Below are 18,415 nucleotides of genomic sequence, written 5' to 3' on the forward strand. Positions count from 1 at the left end.
ATTATACTACTACCTGTTACAAAATGCTCACTTTTAAGGAATTCTTTGGTGACATTATGATTTATGATTTATGATAAAGTCTACTTTATGGCTCACTGGGATTATGTGCAATATATCAACTCTTAAAGTGCAAGTAGATAAACCTAACCTCAGTACTAAGTGAGATTTACTTCTCTGTTAACAAAAATAACATAGAAAAAATATCAATTACCTTGCACATTTACATAAAAATATATGCAATGATATGCTCCAATTGATGTGCTAAAATGTTATGCTCAGTACTTCTTAAAGAAGAATTCCAACAATTAAAAAAAAACCTAGATAATTTAGTTGTTGTCATTCAGTGGTTTGATGTGAAATGGTGAACACTAGGGAATCTTTAATGTTTTTATAGTAGTGGGGGAAAGTACTAGGGGTCATGATATTTCCAGGTTAGGGTTATAGTTCCAGGTTCTCCCTCTGTCTCCGTTGAGTTCATACTACATTTCCCAGAATCCTCATTAATTTAACACATTGTATTTCACTCCAGCCAATCAAGGATAGTTACCTAGATCCTCATCACCTGAATACTTAACCACTTTCACCTGTTGCTCATTATCCTGCTCTATTAAAACCTGTCTGTCTGTTTTTAAGCTTCTTTGCAAAGTATTGCTAATTTACCATGATATGTTGTAGTATTTTTCCTTTTGGGTTGTCCCTTTGCTTTTGAGACCTGGTTTTGATTTTCTCTCTGTTTTTGACTTTAGATTGCATTTGGTTTCACTTGGTATCTTACTCATGTCTGTCATTCTTAATCTTATTTAGTAGTGGGGCTTTTAAAAAAGATCAAAGCAAGCAGCAAATTATTTTTAAAAGATCAGTTTTTTTATTAAAGTCTTTCTTATAGATAACTGAAAGAAGTGTATTGTCTGTACTATTTACGGGAAAGTCACATGACTTTTCTGTTTTTTTTTTTTTTTTTAAGCAATGTGCAAAAACACTGTTCCATTTAAATTCTTAGTATTTAGGCCCAATCTCATTTTACCCCTTTGCCCTACTACTTACCCCTACCTCTTCTTTTCAAATGTGTAATCCTCCCTCTAAGAATTGGGACAACCCTTCAAGGACCCAATACGTCATCCGGAGGGTTAAAGTTCAGTAACCTAGCTGCTGCTGATTAACTAGTTAACTTTAGGGCTTTATTGTATGTCGTCAGAAAGGAGGGAGATGGTGCAAAAAAATATTATTATTGTGCATTCCTTAATTCCTTTGTGAGGGGGAGCTAAAATTAGCTTTGATTAGCTTTTTTTTTTTTTTTTTCTGTTCTGCCTTAAATGCTGCAGCCCCTGCAGTCTGTTGCACCATTTAAGGTGGAACGGGAACGTTAGCTAGCTAGCTAGCTATTGAGACAAACTAATAGCGAACTTTTTTATGCTTATTATGAATAATTTGACCATAAAACATTGAAACTACACATTAAACTATGGTAATGTAGTGCTAATGGTCATTTTAACAAGAGATACTTTTTGTACTTTTTGATTCTCATACCCCTGGGTTTGAAGTTAGCCTATGAAAAATCTCCATTTAAAGGTCTAACAAGCCCTATCTATCTATTCCCCCTACCCCTCCAGACTAACAGGAATGGTGACACCCCTACTATTGTTTAGCTGCTTTGAACTTTGAACCACATTGAAGTGTAAGCATTGTTTTACATCTGCAAGTATCTGGTTTGTCTAACTAATAGTATAGGATTCTGCAATGGCGATACATTTACCAATGAACCTGCACAAGTCGAGTTGTGTAGATTTATATGCTTGACAAAACCAAAAAAATATCTCATATATATTTATTTTTTATATATTTAGCTATATCTTACGTTAAATAGATCATACCTCTTTACTGTTCTTTATCTAAAACCTATTGTAAAAAATATATCTAGCACTGGTATATCTGGTATTTCTACATATCTGATTCTCATATCTCTGTTTATAGGAGCGGTGTCTTTCACATCAAACCACGCTGAATGGCATTGTTTACATCATAACAATGTAATTATGCAGAAATCAAATATTAAAACTGCTGGAATTCCACTTTAACTAACAGCCTGAATAAAGAGGTCTACAACACAGTAATGTTACGCAGTGTTGTTACTGGAACAGTTTACGTCTTAAGGCTTGGTTCAGTAATTTGTATTCAAGTATAAAATCCTTCCAACGTCGTACATCATTTCTGCCTCATTCATAGAGTTTGGGAGTCCCGCGACCTGTGGCGGCTTATTGAGCCTCACCTTTGTCACCGTGGGGTAATATAAGGGTCTTTTGTGAAGACGCAACCCAGCGCCCCTCTCTGAGTCATCTGTGTACACATCCATGAACCTGCCGCTGTGGCCTCGCAGGCTTTACACTCAGTCCTCCCCCTCCTCCTCGTCTGTCCTTTTGGATTTGAGCCGCTGGAAACAGTGGATCGTGGAGGCCAAAAAGAAGCTGGCGATGATGGCGGCCACTGATATACAGATCCCGGAGAAAATGACTATCAGATAGTCTTTAAGAGTGAGCATCCCCCGACATTCTCGGAAACTGTCCTCAGAAAGCCAGCTCAGAGGGACCGGATCAACCTCGTTTTTGACGATACACTCCATGCCGTCCAGCTCTGCAGGGGAAAGCACAAGCGTCACACTAAGATGAAACAGCACAGATATATATATATATATATATATAGACTTCAGATGCTCAAATGACCTATTCATCAACAGATAATCTCAAATGCAGTGGGGGAAAATGATCATAAGTATCTATCCATATTTAGTGAACATATAAGAAGAATAAGCTGATTTGGTGGATTTACATGGATTTACAATGATGTTTATAATTTGTCTATTGCATGTAATGTGAAGGATGATCACCATTATATCAGCAATACAACATACCATTATAATGCATACAAACATAAATATCTTCATGTACTCCAGCCATAATATGATGATTTTACCTCAACAACGATAAATTAACTTTCAGTTAAAGTCCCACTAGGTAGGATTGAGATTTTGTGCTTGTGGGCTCCCCCTACAGTTGTAGAGTGTAATAAATGTTTCAGGCGGATTCGTTTCTCTTTCTTGTTTTCTGGCTTTCACAGACATATTCGGTCTCTTTCTAGCTTCTGCCAGATTATCTGTATGTTAGTTTGTAAAGAATGAATCAGTAGTCCTTGTAGAACTTTAAGAACTGAAGGTCAGAAAGCAGGTCGCAGTTTTCGCAAGCGTTGGTCGCGGCCGCCTTGGAAAACATACAGAGTCTGGTTTGAGCTCAGAGGAGCTCTGGCACAGACACGAGAGGACAGCTATTCCACCTATTACACCTCAATGCAGCGCTGCAGTGAGATTCAAGCTGTAATTTTACTTCTTTAAAAAGATCAAAAATCAAGGAAATCCTACCTAGTGCTGCTTTAAAGGAGAACTCCGGTGTAAAATTGACTTTGGGTGTAGTAAAACATGTTTAAGGGTACTAACCTTTATTGAATAGCAGACCTCCTTTTTTCTGCAGCTTTTCCGAGATCCAGTAATTTTGTGCGTCCACTTGCCCCTGCAGATTTTTTTTTTCTACACCGTTATCCAGGCTCAACATAGCCCCACACACTTCATTGGTAGGATCCATAGAGCCCTGACATTTAAAACGAGGCATTAATAGCTTTAAAACTGCACAGTACGTTTATTAAAAGCTACTGTTTACATCCCATAGTGTAGGTAAATCTCTGTGAGCTGCCATCTTAAAGTAAAGTCCTGATCAGTACAGTGATGGCAGCATCCGTTTTGTCAGACACAGTGTTTTTTTAATAAGCTTCTTGTCCACTTTTAAAGTTACGAATACCTCGTTTTAAATGTCAGAGCTCTCCGGATTCTACCAATGAATTGTGGAGCTACTTTGAGCTGGATACCGGTGTAAAAATGTATTTATCTTCAGGGGCAAGTGGATGCCCCGAAGTGCACAAAATTACTGGATCTCGGAAAGCTGTGGGAGAGCGGAGGTGGGCTGTTCAACAAAGGTTAATAGTCTTTATCATGTTTTACTATACCCAAAGTCAATTTTACACCGGAGTTCTCCTTTAAATCCCATATTGATTATTAAACTCTCCAGTTTATTGATTTATATAAATCCCTGAGAGGCCTTGTAGTACATGTCTACTAGAACTTTAGCATGGACACATCCTATTCATTACAATGGAGAGAGCATGCTGGGTTGCACTGCGATGAATACAGCCTTTCTCTACAGTAAGAAAAATTCAACAGAGCTCAACTTTAATACGATAAATAAGTAAGGCCGTCAAGCTGTGTCCAGGCAATCGGAAAGACGTAGACTGCTCTTGTGTGAGCGACACACCCAGAACAGGTGCCTTCAAACCACAGAAGAGATGCTGACATGGATTTAGAGAGATCCAGTGTGGCAAAATACATTAAAGAAACGTGCCCTGATAGACGTTTGACCTGTCCAGCCACTAACTGACGTTTTCAGAAGGTGGTTTTCCCTGTCACCCACCACAGATCAGCTTCACACTGTCCAGTTAATGCCACTTGCCTTGGATTAGTTGCCCAACATTCACTCCTGACTAAATTGAACAATGGAATTTTAAATACAGTGTTCTCAAGTCTCACGCTTTGAGCGTGTGACACACGCACCTCAGTGAGTTCACACGCTCACACGCCACAAATGGTATTTCTCACGCTTGCTAATCCATCGGCTGTATATTATAATGTACTGACGTTGAGCCAATCAGAATATATATCGCACTGTTGTTAGGCAGACCTAGTCAAAGAGGGTGGAGTTTCAGCCAGAACTATTTAATAACTTCCATTGTTGCTGTTGATATTATTACTATTAAATACTGCTTTTATTATTTTTATCACCACTATAATGATTATATTAGTACACCTAAGCATAAAGGTCTATGACGCTATGTCATGTAATTTGTAAGTACTGTAGTCCAGAGACCAGAGGTGAATGGGTTCTCCCTGTGAGTCTTGGTTCCTCCCAAGGGTTCTTTTTCCAGCTCTGAGGGAGCTTTCCCTTACTGCTGTCACACACTGATGGTTTTATGTTAAAAAATATGTTTTATTTTTTCTGGTACCAGATTTCTGTAAATCTGCTTTGTGACAACATAATGCGTATTACAAATTGCTATTTAAAATTGATTTGATTGATTACATAAATTAAATATCGAATGGTTACTGGTAAAACCTGGCTTCCTTGAAGACATGCACAGTCACCCTGGAACTTATTCAACACAGCTGCATAAAATCAAGTGTAAATAAGTTTTATGTCTTGCAGTAAGACATACAAACAATTCAGCTTCTTATTCATGAAACCAATGATTGTAGGAAAACAAATACAGCGCAACATCTGTAAAAAATGAAGGTCCAGGTCCAGGGATTCTGCTGGCTGGGTGGTTAATCGGGTTTTTACAAATCAGTAGGCGAGTCTGGTTTTGCCTCTGGTTGCAAATTCAACAACATGACAGACACACTGGGCTTCATTTCTACAGAAATTAAGGGAATGATACTACTGAATTAATGTTCTATTTATGTCACTGTGTGGTATTTATATTGGCCATTAAAGTGAAACTGAACAGATTGGATGAGTTTCCTCAGTATGTTAAAACTCTGTTTTTATGCTAATGTTTTGATAGAGCTGTTAAAAAGTAAGTTTTCACCCATCTATATATATCACATCAAAAAGTATTACATCCACTTTAGTACAAGGATGACCTTGTTTAAATGAATGGTATTAATGTGTAATCTCTGTTACTTTGTTTTATAGTACTGCTTTGATTATTTTATAGCATGTTTTGTTAATTTTGTTGCTTGTAATTTAAACCCAATCTACCCAGATGGGAATTTGAAAGATGAAACTGATAAACAATAAAGTCATCAGTGGAATTTGTGCACTTATTTTAAAACAAGATGATGATTACTTACTGGCCAGATAAATGGCTTTAATACATTCCTAAAAAAAATCAGACACACAAATTGGCATTACATTAAGAAGAAGGGATTAGTGCTGCTTTTTACTATCTGATACAGATTTGACCTGATTAGAGTTCTGTCCTATTTGTTGTGATAATATGACTGCAATATTACAAAAACAAACTTTCATCATAACATTACATCTACAAGGTAAGATCATAAGAAATATGTGTGTGTGTGCGTGCAGTAATTAAAAAAACAGGAATCGTGAAAATGTCAGAATTCCAATGTTGTGAACATTATAATGTTGGTATACTGGTGTACTTATCAAGGTTTAGCTTCAAGCTTTTAGTTTTTTATTTCAATAATACTATAACAATATATAATATAACTTCATGCCAATGCTAAAACACACACATTTATAAAAAGTAGAATTGGGACTAGAACTATGTGTATTAATGTTTTTCATGGATATGTGTTGGAAAGGCTCATTTGAATGTTAATGCTAGTTCAACAGATATGTTGGCTATGAGATTTGGGTAAACATTTCTGGATTAAAAAGTATGTTTCCCCCTTTTTCTTTAAGTGGGGGATGTGTCATGCTATTAATAATGTTATCTGTGTAAAATAAATGGTATTGGTGGATGTATCTGGCTCATAAGTCATGAAAAAATTGAAAATCTTCCCTTAGTATGAAGTAAGCTGCTGCCTGATGTTTATGGCATAATTTGCAATATGTCACATTTACTGCAGATGCACACATTGCGAAGAGACCACTTAAAAATTAGTGTTTTCTTTGATTTTACCTAATTGAAAACCTGTGGAATGTAATTAAGAGGAAGATGGATGATCACAAATCATCAAATCAAGCTGAACTGAATTTTTGCACCAGGAGTGGCATAAAGTTCCAAAATCAGTGTGTAAGACTGGTGGAGAAGAATATGCCAAGATGCATGAAAACTGTGATTAAAAACCAGGGTTATTCTACCAAATATTGATTTCTGAAAACTTTATGAATATAAACTTTTTTTTTTTTTTGCATTATTAGAGGTCTGAAAGCTCTGCATTGTTTTTTTTTATTTCAGCCATTTCTCATTTTCTGCAAATAAATGCTCTAAATGACTATATTTTTATTTGGGATTTGGGAGAAATTTTGTCCATAGTTTAAAATAAAATAAAATAACAATGTTCATTTTACTCAAACATATTTCTATAAATAGCAAAATCAAAGAAACTGATTCAGAACTGAAGTGGTCTCTTAATTTTTTATAGAGCTGTATATTGTGCAGGCTTGGCCAGTATTGCCACAGTGCATGGACTAATAGAAGTTCTCCAAAAATGAAATAATTTTTACATTGAGTTGCACTGAAAGCTAAAAACATTTACTCTTTCACCATTTTTTGCCATTTGTGGTACTACTATACCATAAATAGAGATGGAGATACAAGATCTTTCTCTGGCAGCAACAATATACTTGGAGAGTCGGTGCTAAATTTGTGATTTTCACTAATTTCCACTAAACATATTCAATATTCCTTTAGAAAATAATATTTCAAGGCATTATAATACACATGATTAGTATAAAATTGTATAATAAAAATATGATACTGAACAATTTTAACAGTGGATTTTTTTTACATACAGATAAAAAATGAAAAATGTGTCCTTTTACACTGTGAGAAATTTTCTGCCCACTCTCCCCATGTCATGACAGTCTAGTAGCATCGTGACAGACAGGCCGCACCAGGAACGAGGCCAAATGCGCGTTGCTTCGGCTTGGTTAGCGCTATACACAGCACTGAGGACCCGTGCTCTGACACATCTATCGTGAGATCAGGTGAAAAACAGCCCCGCTTCACAGACAGTTACGTCAGATTAATCTACAACCAACCAGGGGAAATAAAGCTGCCTGAAAACACCAAATACCTACATCTTTATCCCCTGTTTTTTTTTTTAATTAAAAAAATAAAATATTATAAATATATATATATATATATCGAACAGAAATGTATTTGTTAAATTGAACGAGAATCCAAACAATTCAGTACATTTGTTGTTTCTCACGAACAGCACCGCTCCTGAATTTCAAAGAATATCAGTGAGAAGCGGTCTCTCTGATAATGCACATTACATAACTGGGGGAGAGTGGGATGGGATTCTCTCCAATGTTGCTTTCCCTCTCTTCGAGGCCATCATTCATTTGTTAAATTTTCTGCTTTGCTCTGTGTTTTTTCACAGAAGGAGCCTTTAATCTGCTTTCGGCGGCGTGGTCATCGGACACCAGATGACAGATTTAAAGTGGAACATCTACGTAATACAATCATGCTGACAGACAAACACAACCAAACAGAACGGCATAGCAGACACCACACAACCTCTCCCATTAATCACATTTATACTCAAATCTCCCTGGAGTGTATAGAAAAAATACATCTGAATTATTAATTCAATTGAAAACCACGGGTCAATATCAATATAATATGCACTTTGTGTCCGCAACATAGCTCAGATTTCATACAAACACTGTGTACCAATACACTTTCAAGCCTTACTCTATACAATTACATTATTACACATACAGCTCTGAAAAAAGAAAATTAAGAGACCACTTCAGTTTCTGAATCAGTTTCTCTGATTTTGCTATTTGTATGTATATATAGGTGTTTGAGTAAAATCAACATTGTTGTTTTATTCTATAAACTACAGACAACATTTCTCCCAAATTCAATTTAATTCAAATAAAAATATTGAGCATTAATTTGCATCTCAGCATGTTCTCCTCCACAAGTCTTACACACTGCTTTTAGATAACTTTATGCCACCCCTGGTGCAAAAAAAAATAAACAGTTCAGCTTGGTTTGAAGGCTTGAGATCATCCATCTTCCTCTTGATTATATTCCAGAGGTTTTTAATTTGGTAAAATAAAAGAAACTCATCATTTTTAAGTGGTCTCTAATTTTTTTCCAGAGCTGTACAGAGAAACGTTACCAGAAAAACTAATATTTTTATTCATTTTTAGACCTTTTATTTAGTAATTTCTCTATTTTCATGAACATATCAAGATATTTAAAAAATGTCTGTATATTTCTTGTCCATACTGAAATATTGGGCTAACACCTTTAAGAAAGTAAGCTTCAACATCAGTGACATCACAACCTTCCATCCATCTTTTCATCCATCCATCCATGCAAAAACAACAACAATCCAGATAAAAGAAGCAAGTAATTAACATAAATATGTGTGCTAAGAATAGCCAGGCTCGCTCTGTATTTCATAACCCTTTCTCCTATAATAAAATGAGGCAGCAGCAGAGACAGCATTATATTTAATGGACCTCTCTCTCTCTCTCTCTCTTTCTCTCCAGTGATAAAAAGAGACGCTACTGTTTTTGCCGTACTGTCATTGGCAAAAGTCAGTTGTCATCAACAATTGTTTCCATCCAGTCTGTTTGTTTACTCGGTTCACAGGTTAACCCATTATATGCTGTGTTTTTATACATCCTAAAAATTATGGTGCAATGAGTAAATTGCAAAAAAGCAAAAAAGCAATATATACTAGCTAAGCTTATCCTAAGGTATATTGGTCATTATCAAATTATCATTATATGTTTGGCCCTATTTTATTTTTATATTTTAACTACCGGTTTTTATCATATATATATGAGAAATTAAAACTACAGAGAAAATCCCATTTTCAAAGCTTCCTTACTTTATATTTTCACTTCCATGCATGCACCCACCTGTTCACAGCAAGCTGTACAAAAGTTTTTAATTAAAACTGGGATTAAAACAGGGAATTTGAGTAGCAGACATTTTTTAAATTCTTCTAAAAAAAATACATTTTGATTTTCAATCATCATTTTCTTTATCTTTATATTTTACCATGACAAAATAGACAATTTAAGCTTTATCTCAGCGTAATATGGAAACAAATTGAGAAATATTAAGTAAAATGAATATTATTAATTGCTGAACATGCAGCGCAAAATGACTTCAGTGCCTTATACATAATAAATAAATCAGTATTAATGTGGTGATGTCACTGATGTTGAAATTACTTTATAAAACACAGAATTGTGTTATTATACATTTAACCCTATATACCATGATAGAGATGATATAACCACCTTTTGGATTTTTTTATATGTAAAAAATATTTTTTTTACATATAAAAAATGTAAAAAACCCAAAAGGTGTTTATTTGCCTGAGGGCAGCACCATGCCATATAAAGTTAAAATGTCCACATTTTTAAAAAATCTTTACATTTTTTTTAAAACACAGAATTGTATTATGTAATCATTTAACCCTATGCGACATGGTGTTGCCCCAGGCATAAAAAACATTTTGGATTTTTTAAATGTAAAAATGTACATTTGGCAATTTAAAGGTAATGTTGGTTGTTTTGTTTTAATTCACTTACTAAAACAGTGTTTTTTTTATATGTGTTGCCTCAAGGCAGCATTACACACTTAGATCACGAGGCAGTAATGCTAGAGAAGTCATTCTTAAATGTTTTGATTAATATAGGCTCCGAAAAAGTCTTTGTCATGCTTAGAGGGTTAAAAGAATTATTCACCTTAACCAGGCAGCACTGTAGACATGGCAAAAAGCCCACCCATCACATCAACAAGAACTGTATAAAATGAGTACTAAATGTACTAAAGACTAAGATTCCTCTGTATTTGTAATAGTGTATTCAGCCAGAGTAAATCTTGACACAAAAACAGTGAGTAAAAAAGCCAGAAATCAATAAATCAATATATTACCAGAGTTGGTAAACTTGAAGTGTTTTCTTATTGATTTGCTTTGTTTTTGCACCAAGTGCACCAAAATGTACCACAACAAACCAGAGGAGAACATTCCCTGTCTCTACTGATCAGACCTGTCTGGATTGAAAAGGTAAATACAAAAAGAAGGTCCTGTGTTCTGCACTAGTGCATATTACTGTACAGTTTAACACAGAGCGACAGCAGAGATGAGATATGTTAATAGCTGGGGTAATTGAAGCTGAAACCTGCAGCGTACATCTATAGATGTGTCAGATTGAGGTCAGATCACAAACTATCAGCTCCAGAATTCCTCTCAAGGATCTCTCTACGGTTCTTATGGCTCTTTTTAGAGTTTTAACTGTACTTAAAAGTGGCGATTTAAAAACACTCTTAAGCCCTTATTGGACGGGATTAGCTTCTCAGGGGGACGTAAAAAGTATTTCAGACTTCTACTCAGTGAACTCTTGCATCTGGACAGCAATTGAAAAAAAAAACAGGAGGAACAGTGAGTTTCTTTTTTTTTTGTTTTCTTGGTCACATGACATCTCGTTCAGTAGCTCCTCCATTTCCAATTGCTGTTGTGTTTTTGTAGATCTTTGTGAAAATGCGTGCCCAAAGTGTAGTTACGGTGCGTGACAGTGGACAAATAGCTATTTTATTAAACACGAGGTGACGAAACTCAGAGATGTGCGTCCAGCCGGGACTAAAATTACCATAGGACCACAGAGTTCAGCGAAAAACAGTAGGTAATTTAGTCTGTAATTTTCTCAGACGATGTCTGAGAAAAACACGTACATGGTCTTTCTGGACGGGAATAAAAAAAGAAAATTACCCCAGGACCCCCTGAGAAACTAGTCCAATCCTGATAGGGCTTAAGAGGGTAATAATTATTTGAATATGTTTTAAATAAGTGTATGAAATCGAAATGTTGCTGTAGAAATCTAAAACGTTCTTTGAGTGATGTCATAGAATAACCATTTTAGGTTTACCAAGTTTAGATTAGCCAAATAACCCACCCACTCACTAGGACTCCCCCTATCACTAGCAATGTTCCTAATATTCCTCTGAGACATGAGGAGCCAACCACAGCCTCTTTTCAAACTGTCACCAAAGTAGCATCACCAAAACAAAGGAAATTTCCGGATACCCAGCTCTGATACACTGGCTAACAGATACCTGCGCATCAGCATCACTGGAATGGAATTGGTGAGTAGAGAAAGCACCATTTGTCCACCAAGAGAGAGAGAGAGAGAGAGCATGGCCAATTGTGCTCTCTCAGGCTCTGGCTGCTGATGGCAAAGCACCATAACCCAGGGTTCAAACTCGTGATCCTCTGTGCACTGTGATAATTAGATCACTTTATTAATCCCGGAGGAAAATTCACAAATTGCAGTAGTTAAAGGTACAGAAATGGCAAACACAGTATCAAAAAAATCGAATAATATTATACAATGTATACATGAAAAAAAGCTAAATAATAAAATGGAAAGATATAAAAAGATGTGTGATTGTGAAGAACATTTCACAGATTTAAATGTAAATGTAAATGTTCTGAACCAGTTTAAAGGATTTCTGGCATCGCTGCCTTAAAGAACCCTTTGTAGCACCTTTTTATTTTTAGGAGTGTAGGTGACATCAGTACCTGCTGATGACTCAGTCAGCGCTCTATTAATTCATATCTCATGCTTGGTAGCTGAACAGCATGAGGAGGAGTTGGAGGCACGATACAACAGCTACTCCATTCATATCTCACTTTTACCCCTTCGCCCGGAGACCCATGTGCATGTGTGAGTAACATATCACACGTCACGTGTGTGCACAACACATTACACATTACCTCGCTCAGCACATACACATGCACACGATCAGTCTCATTAGTTCCTGGCTGTAGGAGAGCGCAGTTCGTGTTTCTTCGTGGCAAGCCTCTAAAGTGTGTTAGAAACACACTGTCATCAGGATCAGATTCTGTGTTGTATTGAATTATGGATGCCAAGTGTTCACCTATGACCCGGGCGCATGCTTGACAACTACGCTGCTGTGTTTTAGTTGGTGACATTTACAAACAAAAGGGTAAATGAAGACCACAACAGTAGTACATTATTATGAAGTAAGTGAATTCTTTTGAAAGAAAAATACATAATTCTAAGTCCTAAATCTCCAAATGGATTATAATATAACCTTCAGAAATCAGAAAGGTCTATGACTGTATTAAAATGCAAATAAATAATGCTGTGTTTCTTACATTTACTTTGATTTACCTTAATTTGATTTAACTGCAGACAGTATAAACCCAAGATATTTCATATTTCAACTTATTTTAATTTGTAAATTTGAAAAAAAAAAAAAACATCCATTTCTGCATTTAAGGTCTGCAACACATTAAAGGAGGGATTGAAAGAAAAGTATATTTTTACAATGTGGTTACATTGCTTCTCACTGAAAACATTTAAAAAATCTTTTAAAGTGTATCAGGTGTCATTTTGTCTCCATCTTCCTTTAAACACGTCCAGTACCCGTTCCCTCTGTGTGCAGCATGTGATTTTGCATTGTCTCGTTGAAACATACATTAAAGATCTCATTCCATTGTTTTTTCATTTATTTTTAAATGTCTAGTTGTGGTCTCTAGTATGAATGAATGTCATGTGAGCTGTTTTTTCGGAATCAACCGGAGATCCAATTTAAACTATAGTTACTTACATACAAGATAGCTAACACTAGCTAGCTTGTGTAAACAGAGCTGTAAGCTCTTTAGCTACAGTGTCGGCTCTGCTGCAGCCAGTCCTCAGCTCTGCCTGTGGGCGGCCCCTTGCAAAAGTGGGCGAGGCCATGAACTCTAGGATTGACGTGATCAACTCGTATTTCTGAGTATTTCTGAGTATTCTTATCTACTGCAAACAACAGAGGTTGAAGAAAAGTTTAATATGCAGCATGCATACCATGACAGACCCTGGCTTCTGAACGTACATCTGGATGGTACTTTTATTTTTTTCTAAAATGTTCTGGAAAAACAACTTGTTTGACCACAACACAACGTTTTCCCTGTATTAAGATCCATCCAATATGCCTCCGAGCCCAGGGAAGTCAATGGTGTTTCTGAACATGGTTAAGTTTTAGGTGGAGTTAATAAAGGATTGATACAATTTTCCCTTACCAATGTGGTGCTATTAGCTACTGATAAATGGTGGTTCTTTATTTTGTGCCCTTCCAATTTTATTGGAAGACAATTCATTTTAAACATCAAAGATCAAATAACCTTTACAATCACCTGTTGACATCACCTGTGAAATCAGTTAAATTGCATCCACACTTTTTTGCATTTACCATTCTCTCCCAGCCTTTTCTGATACGGGGTTGTATAAAGAAATACTATAATCACTACATCACCTTTGTTGTTTTCAGACATGCTTTTGGTAAATAATGCTTCTTTAAAATATTAATGTTCAAATGAACTTGAACATGTTTAATCCTCATGTTAAATTTGGTGTTTTTTCAAATGAATACTGGAAATTACAGTTAAATTAGCTAAATATTCACTAGATTCCTAATGGTATTTCACATAACAACAGGTGAGTATTGTGTGAAACATGCCAAGCATATTGGGTGAACATTAAAAACAGGAACAGAAGGGAAGTGAACCTAATTCCTCATAAATTACACAAAGTCCATGTAGCTGTCCAGGTCAGCCCTCCCTGAGAAACAGGAAGACCTTGAACCTCAATCTGATACTGCGTGACCTTACCTTGTGGAACTAATGATCAGTGACCTAATGAACTGAGGATGGTATGTCTACAAAAAACATCTGCTTCTGTTTCAGCCAATCACACATTGTGCACTTGCAGTTGTCCAATCACACCAGAAGTAGGGTAGTGAGTGTTTGCAATATGGCACCTGTTTCATAAATTATGTATATAACGAAAAAGTAGCACATTGTTATGATCGCCTGTGGTGCTGACCTCATTGTCTTGATCTCAATAAATGTCATACATCATTAAAGTGTCGTCTGGATATAGTGGTGGTATGTGGTGCTGCAAATGTTATCTTTTAGAGAGAGGAACACAATGGAGACTCTGACAGCAATCAGCTTATGTCATCAAACCCTGGTCTGATTACGGGTTTGAGCAAAGCACTTTCCTTTCAGTTACTCATCAATGTGTTCATCATAGGCAGCATGTGACCATCATTACTATCAATAACCCCCTCAACCCACCACCCCCAACATCACCAACCCCACTACTACCCACTCTCTTTTTGTGAGCAGATCAAAGCATATGATAAATACTCACAACAAACAAATAGAGATTTTTTAATCAGCTTACCATTTTTGAGCTTATGACGATTTTCCATCAGCCAGAGAAATAGTTTGGCAAAATGACAGTCGCACAGCCAGGGGTTCCCCTCCAGGCGTATTACTCGCAGGGAAGGCAGCTGGCTCAGCACCTTGACGTCCAGTTTTGAGAGGTTACTCCGCTCCAGCTCCAGCTCCCTTAAGGAGGTGAGGCCAGAGAAGGCGTCTTCGCCCACCATACTCAAATAGGGGTTGTTTCCCAGTCGCAGCTTAATCAAGCTGCGGGATTCTCCAAAAGTCCCGGAGGAGATCTCGGTCAGGTTGTTGCCTCCCAGATCCAGGTAGACGAGTCTGGAGGACGTGCCCAGGAAGGTCCCGGGCTCCAGTCTAGTCAGGGAGTTATTCCTCAGGTCCAGGTAAACCAGGTCACTGTGGAGAACCAAGAAATCAGAGGGGATGAAAGCTATCCAGTTGTTCGACAGGAGGAGCCTCCGCACGTCCAGAGGGATGGAGTCTGGTAGACGGGTGAGCCCTTGACCTGTGCAGTTCACAGTGTGATGGTCTGGACACAGGCAGATGGATGGGCAGGTTTGGCCCAAAGCAAAAAAGGTAGAGGACAGCAAGGCGAGGAAAGACTGAAGCCAGTGAACACATGAGAACATTGTTAAGGGGGTTGAGAGGTGAAAGGGGGGGAACGGGGGAACAGGGGGGTGGGGTGGGGGTTAAGGAAGAAAGGGGGATCGGAGAGGGGCAAAGGAGAATGGAGGTAGGGAAGGGTCAGGGGGCAGGAGACGAGGAAGAGGGAGGGGGGAACATGAGGAAGGAGGAGAAGGAGTCAGAGTCGTCGCGAAGGCATCTTTTCTTTTCTGTTAGATCACAGGCTTAAAAAAAGCTCCAGCATCAAACAACAGCACACATCGAACAAAGACACGGAACGATGTTCTCCAAGAGATCATGTAGCAAGCGGTGTGGGTCGAGTGGCAGCCTGCTGGCTCTGAGGAGAGGCAGGGAGGGAGAGGGAGAGGGAGCGAGAGCGTGAGAGAGAGAGCGAGAGAGAGAGAGAGACACGCGGGGGATTAGTGGAGAGGTAAATAGAAACGAGCAAAACCACAGACTAGGGGGTGGGAGGGAGGCTGGGGCGGGAGGGAGAAAAAGAGGATGTGACAGAAAGGGAGGTGTTGGTTGGCTGGGTTTTTACCCACAGTCTCTGCTGACTGCTGAAGCCCGAATCTTCAGTGCCACTGCCTCCAGTGCCTGCTGTATGGACCATCTCCATTTTGGTCCATCCCCTCCTTTGCCTCAGTGCACACAACCCTCAGCTTGGTGGCTATAACAGATTTGACCCGAGGCTGGCTGGAGCCCGGCTGGCTCGCCAAATCCTGGAAAGACTGGATGCCCAGAAGACAGCAGTGGTCGTGGACGATAACGCTTAGCTTCTGTTTCTGCTTCTGTCTTCCCGACGCAAATGATTCAGTCAGCAGACGAACACATATTCCAGCTCTATTGCCATGGTGATGAGGATGAGCCCATATCCATCTGCATACACATTAGTGTCCTGAAAGAGTGAGAGATGGAAAACTGTCAAAATGACCAGGGGTCTCTCTTGACCATGAGTACACTGTAATCCTGGATTAAGTAGAATTTACTTAAATCATTGGAGGAAACCGGTTGCCTTAAAATTATTCAGTATTATTCACTAAAAAACTTGAGTTAATTAAACTTAAATTGTATCTGTTAGTTTCTTTAGTTGACATTTTGTTAAATGAATTACAATTGAATTACAATAAATGTGATTCAAATTGTATGCATATTTAGTTTTCTTTCTTAACTTAATTTCAATAAAATATAGCTTTGAAACAGTCATAAAAATTTTGATGGAGAAAAAAATGTTGTTGGAGGATACAACCAGTATGCAAATAGATAGTGCTAGAAACGTAAAGAATAAAGATACAACAAATACATAACTCAAAGAGAAATGTTCGGGAATATTTCGTTTAGACAATATAACAGAATTTATTTTTGATTTCAAATTAATTTTGGGGTTCACAGCCTATTTATGACACGTTAGCACAGTGAGCACAGTGTAACAAGGTAACACAGTTTGAGTTTGATGGTTTTTGCAATAATATAACAGCTCTTTCAATATGTTTATTTATAATATTGTGATAACGATATACAGTAAATATGATTTATCTTACAGGCCTGACCAGGAGACTCACTTCACCAGAAGCGTATTACTTTAATCTCATTCAGCACACAACACTTCTAAAATAGCACACAGGTAGTAAATCATGCACCCCCTAGATCACACACTGTAATATAAAGTCACTATTGTTTACCTTCCGGAGTGCACGGCTACTATGTAAACCCAGAGGAGTCTTCAGCTGTGTGCTGAACTACAGTGGCATAGACTAAAAGAGCATTTCAGACAACAAAAGGCTCTAACGGCACCTCTCTCCCCCAGCTCTCTCTCCCGTGACACCGTTGCTCGTTGGCTCTCCAGCTGTTGTTTATTTCTGTCTCGCCGTGGGTCCAGATTCGTGTGCACTCCTGTGCTGCTGTAAATCTCCAGCCCAACACGACATATGCTGTGAGCACGGACAGCTTTCCACTTTCATTACACATGCTGGAGAGGAGAGCAATAAAACAGTGCAATTAAAAAAAATACACTTCTTGACATCTGTATCCAACCCATCTGTACCTGCCCCTCTGCCAGTCATCTGTCAGTCAACGTGGTAATCCTATTGTTACTAATGTGACATTTTGCTCTGTGTGCCATAATGTGCAACAGACCGGAGGAAATGTCATTTTCATTAGTGGGGTAAAGTACAAGGTAAGTACAGGATATCCTCCCAGTGGTTCAGCCAGCCTTGCAGGGAAAGCCAGACTGTGCTTCCCATATGAAATTAAAGTCAGGCATCTGAATAAATGATGAATGTCAGGCGCGGCATGCTGTTTGACACAGTATGCGCTAGGCAGCTGTTCTGGAGGAAGTAACAAGGTAGGAAACCCGGGAACCATGCCACCAATGCCACCTTGCAGTTTAGACCTAACAGCCTAAGAATAGTCTACAGCAGTGTTTCAGTCTCAACACTGGTCCTTGGGGCCCACTGCCCTGTACATTTTAGTGTATTGCCTGCTTTAACCTCCAACCCAGTTAACGGTTGTTAATGAGCTGATTAGTTGGATCAGTTATGTTGAGAGCAGTGAAAACTTGATCCGTTTCTCAATATGCTTTTATTTTAAAAAAAAATTGAGTTCTCTTGTTCTTGGCTGATGTCGTCTTCCCCAGTCCAAATTGCATTTCAATACTCAGGAACGTATTTACCAAAAATGTACCAAAAAGTTCCTGGACATATTCTTGCTCTGGTCTAAAATCTGAGGATGCACCATAGATCAGCGGCTCAGCATTGATGGAATGGCAAAACA

General features: G+C 37.9%; 1 protein-coding gene across 1 annotated transcript; it reads right to left on the reverse strand.

The window, feature by feature from the left end:
- Positions 1-716: 716 nt before the first annotated feature.
- Positions 717-16,556, reverse strand: lrrc38a (leucine rich repeat containing 38a). Its single transcript, XM_007246311.3, has 2 exons — positions 15,018-16,556; positions 717-2,628 (listed from the first exon to the last, which is right to left on the reverse strand). Exons 1-2 carry the CDS (start codon positions 15,646-15,648, stop codon positions 2,384-2,386), a joined length of 876 nt encoding a protein of 291 aa, XP_007246373.1. The 5' UTR covers positions 15,649-16,556; the 3' UTR covers positions 717-2,383.
- Between the last annotated feature and the right edge of the window lie 1,859 nt (positions 16,557-18,415).

This window comes from Astyanax mexicanus, chromosome 13, assembly GCF_023375975.1.
Source record: "Astyanax mexicanus isolate ESR-SI-001 chromosome 13, AstMex3_surface, whole genome shotgun sequence".
In the NCBI taxonomy this organism is placed as follows: Eukaryota; Metazoa; Chordata; class Actinopteri; order Characiformes; family Acestrorhamphidae; genus Astyanax; species Astyanax mexicanus.